Genomic DNA, 12,709 nt, shown 5'->3' on the forward strand with positions numbered 1-12,709 from the left:
TCCAGATAGGTAGTTCGGGCATGTAGTCGCTGAACAGTTGTATCCAGAATGCTAACGTGGAAATTTCCTTTTGTGTTGATATAATCGATGAGCGTCAGCATGGCCAGTATAAAGTGAAAGTTACCTATACAGGAATCTGCAAATTGTAATTGGAAGAGCAAATTGGATTCAGGAAGATAGGTAAAAACGATCTTTGCATCCCATCCCCTAATACACTACGCTGCCTGCCTCCTAACCTTTACCCTCTCTCTCTCTCTTATCCTGAGGTGTGTGCTAGATCACCTTGGTTCATATCCTTCCAGCCCTGCTGAGAGTTTTTCTCTCTCGATACATCTCCCCCCACCTCCTTCCCCCCCGCCTCCTACCCCCTAACCTCCTACCCCCTAACCTCCTACCCCCTAACCTCCTACCCCCTAACCTCCTACCCCCTAACCTCCTACCGCCCCTTCCCAAAATGAAAGTACTTGAAGTAATTATTTGGACGAAAGCACCAATATGTAGTGATGGACCACCAGAAAGTTGACTTGTAATTGACAAGGCAGAAACTTAATTTTTTTAATTTTTTTGTAACTGCAACGTACATATGACACACAGACATGGAGGATAGAAGAAAATGTGTATATGCTGCTTAGCATTGTAAATGTGTGGCCACGTTTGTGGTAGAAAATAATAATAATAAAACTTTAAGTACTATCATTTCAGGAGGATAGGCTGCCTTCCCCTCCTCCTTCCCCCTCGCAACATGCATACCCTTCCTCTCCCCTCGTCTCCCTGATATCTTTCAGTCCTCCCCGGTGGTGGTGGTGGTTCCCCCCGGGTGTACAGAAGTATAGGTGGCGGTTAGTGAAGTGCGGGGCGCCACCTTCCGTCCGTCCGGTTGGTCTACACCCCACCCCAAGCCTCCCTCCATGAGTGATCATCAGTGTGCCTTGATAACCTTTGTGTTTTTACCGCCTTTGGGCGGGCATGTTGACCCCAGATCATGCACAGGGAGCTGGCCTCTTAGCATTTTGTTGTTGTTGTTAAAGATTCACTACCTGGAACAAAAAGTTCTAAGTAGCACGGGCTATGGTGAGCCCGTAGTGCCTTCGCCTCTTAGCAGTATAAAATACTGCTTTTATACGTAAACTTCTTGGTACTGTTGTCTTCGCTCAGACACTTAGACGTTTAATATGTTAAAAGAAAATAAGTGTCTTATGCTTGTATGATTTTGGTCTCCTTCCCACGCAATTCAATTCAAATTTTCTTAATGTACCCCATACCCATCCCGTGGGCTGTGGTGAACAGGTTAATGTCACATACACATGTACATATATATAGATCCATGTACACAAATACATATCAAGTCATTTTATATCACAAGTGATTCAACAAGAGGCTCACAACAGTCACTATACAAGGCACTTTATATCTATGGTGAGTCACACAGTTACTAGTCTTGCTCCACACCCACCCAACTGGGCGGCAGCTTTAGTCACGTGCATGCATTACCTACAGTAAGCCAATTTTGGATACCTCCTCCCACGCTACTAGTCCTTGTATCACATGTGAAGGCTCTTGGGTTTTTTCTGCAACCCCAAAAAACCCAGCTGATCTCTTCTGCCTATTTGCTCAACCTGTGTCTCTCCTATCTATATTCATCTAGATTTTCATCTCTTTAACGCCTGTTACTATAAATGTTTTCAAGTTTTAATTAAATTAAAATAATTTTAATTTAATTAAATTTTAATTTAAAGATTTAATTTATATTTAATTTATATTTAATTTAATTTTGGCCCACCGGCTGTGGGTTAGCGACAGGAACCGTAAACAAAAATCAAAATCAAAACTAACTGACCTAGGGCACCCCGGAATATAATATACACTGCTACGTTACCCGCCTTAGGCTTGTGTGTCGTGTCGGGGAAAGGTAAGCCGATATTTCACCATTCTCGGGGACTTTGCGTGTAGCCAACCACATGTAGAGGCTTGTGTAAGTATCTATTATTGTTAGGTTGATACTAATGCTGGAATATATTGTACAAAAAAAATCACCACACCAGTCAGCCATTTTCCCACAACTCGACCCGTTGTTAATATTTGAACTTTCACTGGTCTCGGAATGATTTAAAAACTATATTTTTAGGATCTCCGGGTTTTTTCCCAAGATAATTTTCACGCTTTTTACATTTTATATTTGCGCGCCATTTTCCTTAGGCGTCTACTGTCGGAATTCCAAAATACCAAAATCCAAAGTTTTCTTGCATATCCTTTTGCTAAATAGTTCTTGCGCATGCGCTCACTCGCCTATTTGTACTGGCAAGATTGAGCTTCAGCTCCTGGATCTTCATTTCCAGCTGCCGGTTGTCTAATGCAATGATTTCACATTTCTATCGTCTACTTTCAAAATAATGAATGGAATAGGCTTCTTCTATCTACTAGTTTAGTTCCATTTTCCTACCAGTCTTAAAATAAAATATCAATGGCTCGTCTGTTTCTCAAGACCTCTTGTTTTATTAGTATTCATTGCGAATATTTCTTTTTTTCACCCTGTTAATCCCCGTAAGTATTTTACGGTGCGTGTTCTCCTAGCGACGTTATCTACCTAGATAGGTAGATAGGTCCAGCTACCTACTTTAATACTCCGTCCCTCGAACGTCTTGCACATGTCTCGTTACACTACCTTTTCAAATTTCCTTGTGTTGTATACTCGAGGACTGGTCTCGTGTAGGTGGTCATACAAAATGACGTTTACTACAAAAAAAATGTGTACTTGTGAGTTTGTACATGTACTTGTGTGTGTAAATATACACAATATATATAAATGTGTGTATAAATATACCTTTTTATACAATAGGGTGACGTATGAGGCAAGCGAGAGTGAATGTATATTGTCTTGTACACAGTACCGTACTGTATATATTATATAATTTTTTACGATTGGTCATTTCCTGTGTCGTCATTCACCGTTAGCGTCTTGACCTTATTCGACTTGACCTTTCACTGGCTGGCTGGCTCCTTCCCTCCCCTTGTCTCCACCCTCCATGCACTCGCTCAGTGGTTTTTGCGCACCTGGTACCATTTTCAGCTGTGCCAGCACTGTTGTGTAGCAACATTGTGTTCCTTTGTGTTCCCGCCTCAGTGCTCCTAGCCGTGTTGTATAGTGAGTTATGTATTGGTGTTGCTTCTAGAGGGCTTTACTTCTGTGAATATCGTCTTTATATCGGGTCTCTCCTTGGTAGATATCCTGAAACATAATAGATATCTTAGAGCGGTTTTATCCAAGACTAATAAACTATTTTCTAGTGTTTTCTTGCACAAAGGAAGGATTGATATGGCTCCTAAGAATATGGCCTTTTTATATGTTAACATAAGCCTGAGTTATCATGCGAGGGGCGCGCTCTGCTCCTCAAGCGTGGCCAGGTTATTGAATTTAGTGATTAGGTGCTGCAATCACGGGGAAGCCATTTCCTGGATAATGATACAATTGTTAGAAAAAGTGCTGTAATACGCATGACGTCACACAGAGACGAGGCTAACTATAGCCCGTGCTACTTGCCCCGCTCCTGTGGCAGGTTAAGTCCACTACGGGCTCACCCTAGCCCGTGCTACTTGGAACTTGTTCAGAGTAGCTGAATCTTTAACAACGCTCGAAGTCTTGTCTTGCGAGAGCCGCGTTCACTGGCCAGCTTCACCGGGTTTAAACGAAACAAAAAATGGGTTGGTGTGTTTTGCGTTCATTGGATGATTGAGGCTTATCACTTTCATTTTATTTGTGGAACTATGTATTGTTCGATTCTGTTAATGAAGTAGTGATACGGTTGCATGAATGGCAGAGTATCATTTCGATTTTAGAGTATCTTTAGGATATTTAACCTATGCTGCTTTACTGTCTCTGGGATGTGAGAAATGTGAAGATAAAGATGAACCGTGTTCAATTTAATCCACGTGCTGCTGGATTAGAGAATTAGTTTGATTTTTTTTTTTAACTTTCTCACCTGTAATTTCATTTTTTTATGTTTATTTTGAAATATTTTGTAAACTGATGGGCTGAAGAAAATGAATTCCATAGTTTTGATGGTCAAGACAATACTTTGCATCGATCAATGAAAGCAGTAGTCATGAAACCTGACCATGACACTAGGTCATGTAGCACCTGGCTAAGCAGGTGCTTAACATTATTGTAGAGACCCCTCTACCTTCTGGGAAACAAAATAGTATTGTAGAAAGACTTGAGCCTTCCTGTCTGTCCCCTCCTAAATACTGACCAAGGTTTGATAAGCATTCCATATTGAAGTACTGTACTAGAGAACAATTAGGAAGAATATATATATAGAGGGTTAAGCCACATAATAGTGTGAGTGGAGGGAAGTAACAGCTAGGGGTCTTCTCAGGTTGAACAGATTATGGTAGGCTGGTGAGGGTATTCTGTGTTGTATTTGTGGAAGCCTGGAAAGGAGATGGCAAACTTGGTGAGTGTGAGGAAGTAGTGTGTGTGGACTGTGCACCTGGTCTTGTGTAGCAGTGTGGATGGTTTTGTTTGCATTATAACCTTCTTTTACTATATTCCTTCTCTTGCTACATCCCCCCCCCCCCCCACACCTGCCACCTCCCTTTTTCTGTTTTCTCCCTTTCCCCCGTGTGTGTTGAAAACACACAGGGGGACACACATGTGCGCACTCACATACTGACAGAAAATGAATGTGCCTTCATCACGGTATTGTATCTTAAGCTCTACAAACCTTTGTTAGTTTTGCAGGTTTCCCTTCCCTTTTTTTTCTGCCATTACGCTTTCACTTTTGCTTCTCGCTCAACAGTACAGAGTCCAACAGTGAATGTGCAGGTTCTTGTCTTCCATCTCATTGTCCTAAGTTGATCTAAGTTAATCTACACCTACTTTATATCAGCCTCAGCAGCAACCTCACCTAACACTGCTGGGGGAAATGGCATGGGGTATGGGATGGACAAGGGCTGGTTGGGTTCAGCCTGTTTTAGGTACTAATAAAGAATGGGATTTTCATTGGCAAGTGTGAAATATTTGGTGTATATTCCATAGATTTTCAGTGCTTCATAAACAATTTTTTGAAGGTGGTAAGAGGAGAAAGGGGGGGGGGGGACAAGGAAGTAATGGGGGGAAAGGAAGAGTATAGATGAAGAGGTGGAAACAGCAGTGCGGTGGGGGGGGGGGACCTAGGTGCAGGCAAGATACCTCTTCTATATATATAAATGGAAATGTGTGTGTCTGAGGTTGGAGGCCAGATGGGGAAATGGGTGGAAGGGAGAGTACAGTGATAGGAGGGAAGGAGAGACGATAAAGAGAGGGCCAGGAAAAAGGAAAGGGGAAGATTGGGGGGGGGGCGAGGGGAGAGTGAGGTGGAAAGAAGAGGCAGAGGAATATGGGGGCAAGGCATGAGACTATCCTGGCCACCACTGGGGTACCCCTTCTAGTACAGTATATCTAAATTAGAATATCTTGGTCTACGCTCCAGGCCACCAACTTAGTACACAAATTCCTGTGGGATATGTTTCCGACATGGTCAGGTCGAGATTGGAAGAAGAAAAGTGCCAATTGACATGGTGCCAGTAGGGGCCCCATGACAATTATTTTCATTTTATAATTCAGTATTTAACATCATGTAGTAATTTCTTTAAAAAATGTATCAAAATTTAGTTACCATTCTATGACTGTAATTAGCTAAACTGTGTAGGCAGCCCACTATTCCAAGCTTGCCTCCACCAAATTCTCCCGCAACTAGCCAAGGCTGTAAATGCCTCGTGACTGGTCAGTGTTCTCGTATACATGGCACACTGAGGGGAAGGGAGGAAGGGGTAAGAGGAGAGGGGAGGGAGGGTGTGGAGACTGGAGTATCATGCTGGAGGATCATGTTGTGAGCCAAGAACAGTGTCCTTGCCAATGGTGTAGTTACTTCTCATTTTTACCATCAGGCATTTTTACCATCAGGCATTCTTTAATAACATTGGTAAATGTTATTAAAAGAACAGTGCAGTGCTTTTGATCTTGAATAATATGGTCAAGGCTTTTTGTCCCGAAAACTAGTGGGTGTGTCATTGAGCTAAGTGGGTGTCCTTGTAGACATACATATAGCCTTGATATACAAGATCCTACTTTTTGCTGTCTGGCCCACATACGTAAGCTGAGCTTCGGGAGTTTGTGTTGAGTAATACAGTATAAGGAATTTCCTCAACAGCGCTTAAGCTTAGGTTGTATTCCTTGTAAATCCATTAATTTTTTGGTATTATTCTGATGAGGTAGATTTTGAACTTAAGATTGGTGGAAGATTAAGCCCATTCAGTGTGTATTCTATGTGTATATCTGTAAGGTTGACAGAGATAGAAGTCAATTAACTGCTTGATCATATTGCTTTTCAGGTGACTTAGTAATCTGTACCAATTATTTTTTCCTGTAAGGGCTGTGACTGGTTGAAAGTGAAAATGCTGGTCAGGCATAGGCCTCATTTGGCCTATTAAAATTTATTAAATTTTAATTTCATAAATACTTTAGTTTTCCCATGAATAAAGTGCCATGTTTTAAAAGATTTATGGTTTAAGTTCTGTATATTAACTTGGTGATTTCATCCGTGTTTACCAACAGCTTGCACAGTGGCATCATCCAGTTATGGGACTATCGTATGTGCACACTTGTGGATAAGTTTGATGAACATGAAGGACCTGTCCGTGCTGTTTGCTTCCACCAGCAGCAGCCTCTCTTTGTGTCTGGTGGTGACGACTACAAGATCAAGGTCAGCCCATCTTTGCCTAATCTCGCAAGAAGTTGATGCCATTGAGACAAAATTTATTAAAAACCAAAATCCACACGAGATAGCCAGATTGTCCTAATCGCATTCGCTTTTGTGCTGCCTTGTTTCAGTACCTAAATTAAGTGTTAATGGTCTCACTAAGCTCTGTTGCTCAGAGTATTTTAGCATAGCATATTGTAAATACCTCTTGGTTCCATACCTTTTTCAGCAGAGCAGAAAGATACCTGTAAAGAGCTTTAAATTTACATACATTTTTAATTTCTATAATGTTTGTGCTCCAGTAATGTAAGTAGTGTACATGTACTGTAATATGCATACGAGGTTTTGATTGTTGCTACTTTATTGTACAGTGTGTTTTCTGACTAACACTGTCATCATTGACTATTGAGCTTGTGTGAGAATTATATGGTTATAAAATATAAAATTACACTCGATTTTTCTTAAGATTTTATAGTAAATAAGTGGGATACTGCACAGTATCTGTGTTATCCAAGTGCAGTGCTCTACTTCTGGAACCGTGATAAACCCCCATGTTAACTGGTAGGTATGGAACTACAAGCTGCGGAGATGTCTCTTCACACTACTTGGACATCTGGACTACATCCGTACTACCGAGTTTCATCAGGTTAGTAATGCTCTAATTTTTTGTTAAACGTGGCATTGTTGATCCAGGGAACTTTAATCTCATTTAGCTGCATCATGATGCACATGTTAATAAAGTTCAGAAATGTTGCTGATATAGTAAGGTAGAATGACAAATAGGTTGGAAATTAAATTTCTAGTCATGAGTTGAGGGTTTTTGAGAATGAATAGGTTATTGCAGTGTGTTAAATACATAAAAATATGTACTCTATATATATATAAAGGAAATTTCATTAAAATCTCTTTAAGAGGCTAGTTTAAATATACCTTACAGTAGATTTTGTTCTATTGGAGAAGTGTTCCTAGAGAAGCCATGCAGAGCCAAACTGTGTAATGTTTTGTACAATTCTTTTAGGAAAACTGAACATATTCATGATCCCAAGACTTTATATACATTAAATGCTTTGCAGATGACAAGTTACAATATCATGGCTGAAGCATAGTCAAATTGTAATGATTTTTGTTGTTGTTGTTGTATAGATTAAATCTATACAACATTGTTAAATACAAAAATTCCAAATTATCATAGGTTCTTTTATAAACAGTTAAATTTATGCAAAATGTTAGCTATAAAATATGTACCCATATACATTTAAAGCAGTTTATAATTTTTGAAAAAGGATTTGCTCTTAGCTAAGCTTGAAACCTGAGATGACAGTTTAAAACTGGAGTTATTTTGCTTCTTGAAAACTGTTGGTGTCAAATGCTGACCTATTCTGACTATACATATTTCCACCATGGGAACAGAACCTAGCCAAGTGTGCCATCGTGTGGTTCATTTTGGAGAATGACTTGTCTTGCTGTACATTTGTAACAAGTAAATTGCACACTACCATGAATGATGTACTCAAGGTTAGACCATCTTGAAATTGTCTAGTTGTACAAGACAATAAATGTGCATGTAAAAAATTTTTTTTTTTCATCACCCCCCACAGGAGTATCCATGGATTCTGTCTGCCTCAGATGACCAGACAATACGTATTTGGAACTGGCAGAGTCGTTCATGCGTGTCCATCCTGACTGGACACAACCATTATGTTATGTGCGCTCGCTTCCATCCAACTCAAGATTTAATTGTGTCGGCTTCGTTGGATTCTACAGTTCGAGTGTGGGATATCTCAGGTATTCCTGGCAAACCAGGAGGTATGCATTGCTCGAGCTGGTACCCATGGAATTTGAAATATACAGTCATGCTCTTTCTACGTTTTGGTCCCAGTTTCCATGCTTTAACTCATTTTTTGGGTCAATTGACAAAGATTAATAAAGTTCTTGTCACATTATAAAACATTAATTCTAAATTGCACTGTGCATGTAGCCTAGATATTAATTGGTCTAGATCATTTGAAGCAATTGCATGTCTGGAGAGGCTTTGGTGAGGCTTTATTCAGTGCTGTGGCCATTGGTACACAATATATACTGTACCATAATTTGGGATTAAACTTATTGCAAATGTTTCTATTAACACTAATGCAAGACTAATCACAAACACTATATCAGGATTAACACTAATATGCAGTATTAAATGGCACAGTTATATTAACATTTACACAAATGGTTTAATGTTTTGTTATTGTTGTAAATAAGTATTAAGTGTTTATATTGCTAGTGTGAAACTAGCAACTCGCAAGGGGGAGAGAATAAGTTAGTTGGGAGTTTCATTTGATTTGTTCCAATTCTGAATAATAATGACTTGCTGAGAGAATATCCTCGTGTACGGTAACGAAAGGCCATGTAGTAAGTGCGCTACTTTGTGGTCTCTTGCCATATACAGTAACTAGTTTTAAGCAAAAACTCAATTACGCAGTACTGAAGAAGTGTCTACAGACCTTTGTATCAATGTTCCCAAGTTAACTAAGAGATTTTGTATGTAATACTGTATTATAATGTGCTATACAGCGGTTAGCAATGGCACACAATTGCTTCAAAATGTTTGCAGAGCTCTTGTTATTGTTTATATGACCAACCTATATTAACCTGGAAGTATTTCTTGTTACTCTTGTTTAAAATTTAAAAGAACCTTGGTCTTTTATAATAAATTTGTTGAATGTTTGTACTAACAGCTTTGGTAAGTAGTAGTATTCTTGGGCATTGTTGTTGTAGTGTCCATCTGGCTTTTTTGACACTGGTTTCTCTGTATGTAGGTCTTGGCATGAATATTTTAGGGTTACTATAATTAATATTAGATACTGTAGAATTGGTGTGTGTGTGCTTTTTAGGGGAGATTCTTGGCCCAGGAACTCGTATTTCAATCTTGGCAATAGAGGAAAGTTTAACATTTATTGGCACTGAAGTGATAAATTTGCAGTTTAAATGTTTTTTGTGTATTGAAATTATGGAAGTGTTTATTAATGTTGCTATCTTTCATTGAATTAATAGATTACCAATGTGCAAGTGATAACAGAATGAAAGTAATTGTAACTGTACCAGTTGTCACAGTCTGCTAGTCATCAGTGTTCCCTTTTGTGTTGGCGTCCAAGTTTGTCTCGCTCGGTTTATAATATACATATATATATAACAGTACTTTGTGTACTGCATATACATTTGTAGGTACAGTACAATCAAAGTTGTTGTGCATGTAGAAAATCCATTAATCTTTGTTTTTCCTGCTAGTTTTCAGATGTATTTGCAGTGACGTCTTGGCCTCGTTCTTAGAATCATTTGTTCTTTGTTTTGCTTAGCAGTGTTCTCAAGTGTTCCTCTTTCTAATATCATTGAAGCAAAAATGTAATTACGCTAAAGTAGCCAGCCCATCTACATAAAATGGCAGAGCAGTGCTATACTTGTAGTAACAATTTGATCAAAAGTACCAATATGTGGTGATGAACCACCAAAAAGTTGACATTTTGTATTAAATGTGGCCAAATGGGGGGGGAGGGGGTTCCTGGAACATATAGAACCTAACCTCTCCTAGATATCTAGGACTGGTTTTTAGTTTATCTGAACTCTTAATTTAATTTAAAAAGTACAAGGAAGTTAATGTTTTAATGGTTCATCACTACATACTGGTACTGTCAACCAGATAGTTACTGTGAGTACTGTACAGTGTACTGTACTGTATGTACTATCATTTCAGGAGAATAGGTTGCTAGTAGCCAGTCAACTTAAGGTATTAAGGTATTGCGAACAGTAAATTTAAGACAAAATTCAATTCAATATTACACTATTATTGGCCAAATCCTTCAGAGTTGATCTTGGAATAAAAGAAGTATGTTAGGTTATGTACAGTAGTTGTCGGGAAGGGAAGATAATATTTGACAGCGATACAGAATTTCTTAGTAGTGGGAATGTTGTTTGGACACCAGTCTGTGAGGGAAATTAAAAGGTATAGTAGTTAGTCAGTATATGCTTTTTAAGTTACCTGTGAAGGATGAATATAGAAACACTGATGTAGAGAAGGTTTATTGCATTGTGTTGCAGTGTGTGTGTGTGTGTGTGTTTACACATGATTAGGGGTAGGGTGGCAGTGTTGATTTATAGCACCTCGCCATTACATTTTTGCAACACAATTTGGAACTATTGTTGTGCATTGACAGTTAGTTAATGTCAACACACAAGTTTGTGTATTGACAAGTTGACGTATGTCGAGGGTGAGCTTTTCTTTCCTTCACAGCCTTCACTTGCAGAAAAGGTTGGACGTATAGTACTGTACATGTTTAGTAATGGGGAAATGTATCTAGATATTTTTGTATACTGTAGTTTGTAACATTTGTGGGTTTTTGCTTTACAGGTGATTGTATTATAGGTAGAATGTAGAAAGTTTGTGTGGTATAATGTATTTGGAAAGTAACATTCTTAATACATTAAAAAATTGTGATGCAAGCATGTCAGAAATAACATTATTCACCATTGCATTATTTAGTGCTGTATTATGAATAAACAGACTGACCAACCCCTCTCCTCCATCTCCTTTTTGTCATCTTGCCTTTTCCTTTATTATCCCCTTCCCCCTTCCTCCCTTTCTTTTGTTTCTTCCTTCCCCTCTGTACTATTCCCCTCGTGTTGTCCCCTTACCCTCTTTACTGACGCTCACATTTCCTTCCTCTGTTGCCTACCCTGTTGTACCTTCCTCTGAAGGTACTCTTCCTCCATCAAAGAAATTCAGTTGTCATCCCACAGTAAACTGTAGCCTTTCTGCTTGCCTTGATGTCATTCTTGTAAAGTCGTAAATTCACCGCTAACGTCCTTTTAACTCTTTCTCCTCCTCCACTAAACATTCATTGCATATGTGACCTTTAGCATTTACAATTAGTAAAATTATATGCATTGCACTTTGATTTTATTTAGTTATTGTAAAGTAGAATCCTGACAGCAAGACTGGCAATCGTAATCAAAAAAATTCTGTAGTAGTCTCAACCAAAACTTGTAATAGAGAATGACTGTGTGATATTCAGCACACTATAATGTGACATGTTAGTCTGTAAATTTCTTAATAAATTCTGCACATTGGTGATAAGAATTAACCAGCCAATATTAACTGGAGCAAGAGCAAGAGTGGTGGTGGGGGGTTACGGGCAACTTGTGCCCCTGACCCAAGCTAGCAAAACCACTCCTGGGTACCAGCGTGAGTAGTGCTGCTGCTTCTGCTGCTGCTGCTTTATAACGTCTTGCAGGCCTTGTTACCCTCGCTATTCAGGTATCTTGAGTGACAATTCTGCTTTGAAGATGTGTAGTTTAATTTTTTGTGTTCCTACTTCAGTACATTCAGTGCATGTCCATTGTCTAGGCATTTCACATTTTTGAAAAGATTTTAGTATGAAAAGTAATAACATTCTTGTTTAATATTTATTGAAGGCATAGCAGTGGTGTGCTCTATAAATGCGCCTTAACCATCCTATATAAATTTGGCCATCAGGTTAGTTTTGCTACATCTCTTAACTATCAGAACTTTGATGATGATAGCGAATGTGAAGATTGACCACTATAAACGGCAGTATCCATATTGCATTACAAAGTGGGATTGTACGATGACTGATCCACAGCATTATGATCATTCTTGCACTTCGTTACAAAAGACAAAACGACTAGATTAATTCTGCATACTTTGTAGTTTGCTAAATTTTAAAAGTATTTACCACTTGCTTACAAAAGGTAATCAAAATGCAGAAGAAAACGTCAGGTTATTTTGGCAAGGAATAAGGAGATGGAAATTGTCACACTTGTCTTGGCTAAGATTCCAAGGTGTTGCAATTTTGGTAGTATGGAATGAGAGAGAGAGAGAAGTTACTGTTTGTGTGTACAATACTTGATCAAACAGGGGGCACTGGGCATTTTGAGTACTCAATCAGTTCCTGACCAAAGCCAATCTACAA

The 12,709-nt window shown here is 39.0% G+C and overlaps 1 protein-coding gene across 4 annotated transcripts in view; it reads left to right on the forward strand.

The window, feature by feature from the left end:
• alphaCOP (coatomer subunit alpha) overlaps nucleotides 1–12,709 on the forward strand; it is a 57,250-nt gene that overhangs the window by 33,262 nt on the left and 11,279 nt on the right. For 2 of the 4 annotated variants that reach the window (XM_045739532.2, XM_045739530.2), the window contains exons 3-5: nucleotides 6,593–6,740; nucleotides 7,303–7,383; nucleotides 8,336–8,543. In XM_045739532.2, coding sequence (XP_045595488.1) covers nucleotides 6,593–6,740; nucleotides 7,303–7,383; nucleotides 8,336–8,543 — 437 coding nt within the window. The remainder of the gene's footprint in view (nucleotides 1–6,592; nucleotides 6,741–7,302; nucleotides 7,384–8,335; nucleotides 8,544–12,709) is intronic. The other 2 variants (XM_069331181.1, XM_045739531.2) reach the window with 1 other exon arrangement.

This window comes from Procambarus clarkii, chromosome 25 (assembly GCF_040958095.1).
Source record: "Procambarus clarkii isolate CNS0578487 chromosome 25, FALCON_Pclarkii_2.0, whole genome shotgun sequence".
Lineage (NCBI taxonomy): Eukaryota > Metazoa > Arthropoda > Malacostraca > Decapoda > Cambaridae > Procambarus > Procambarus clarkii.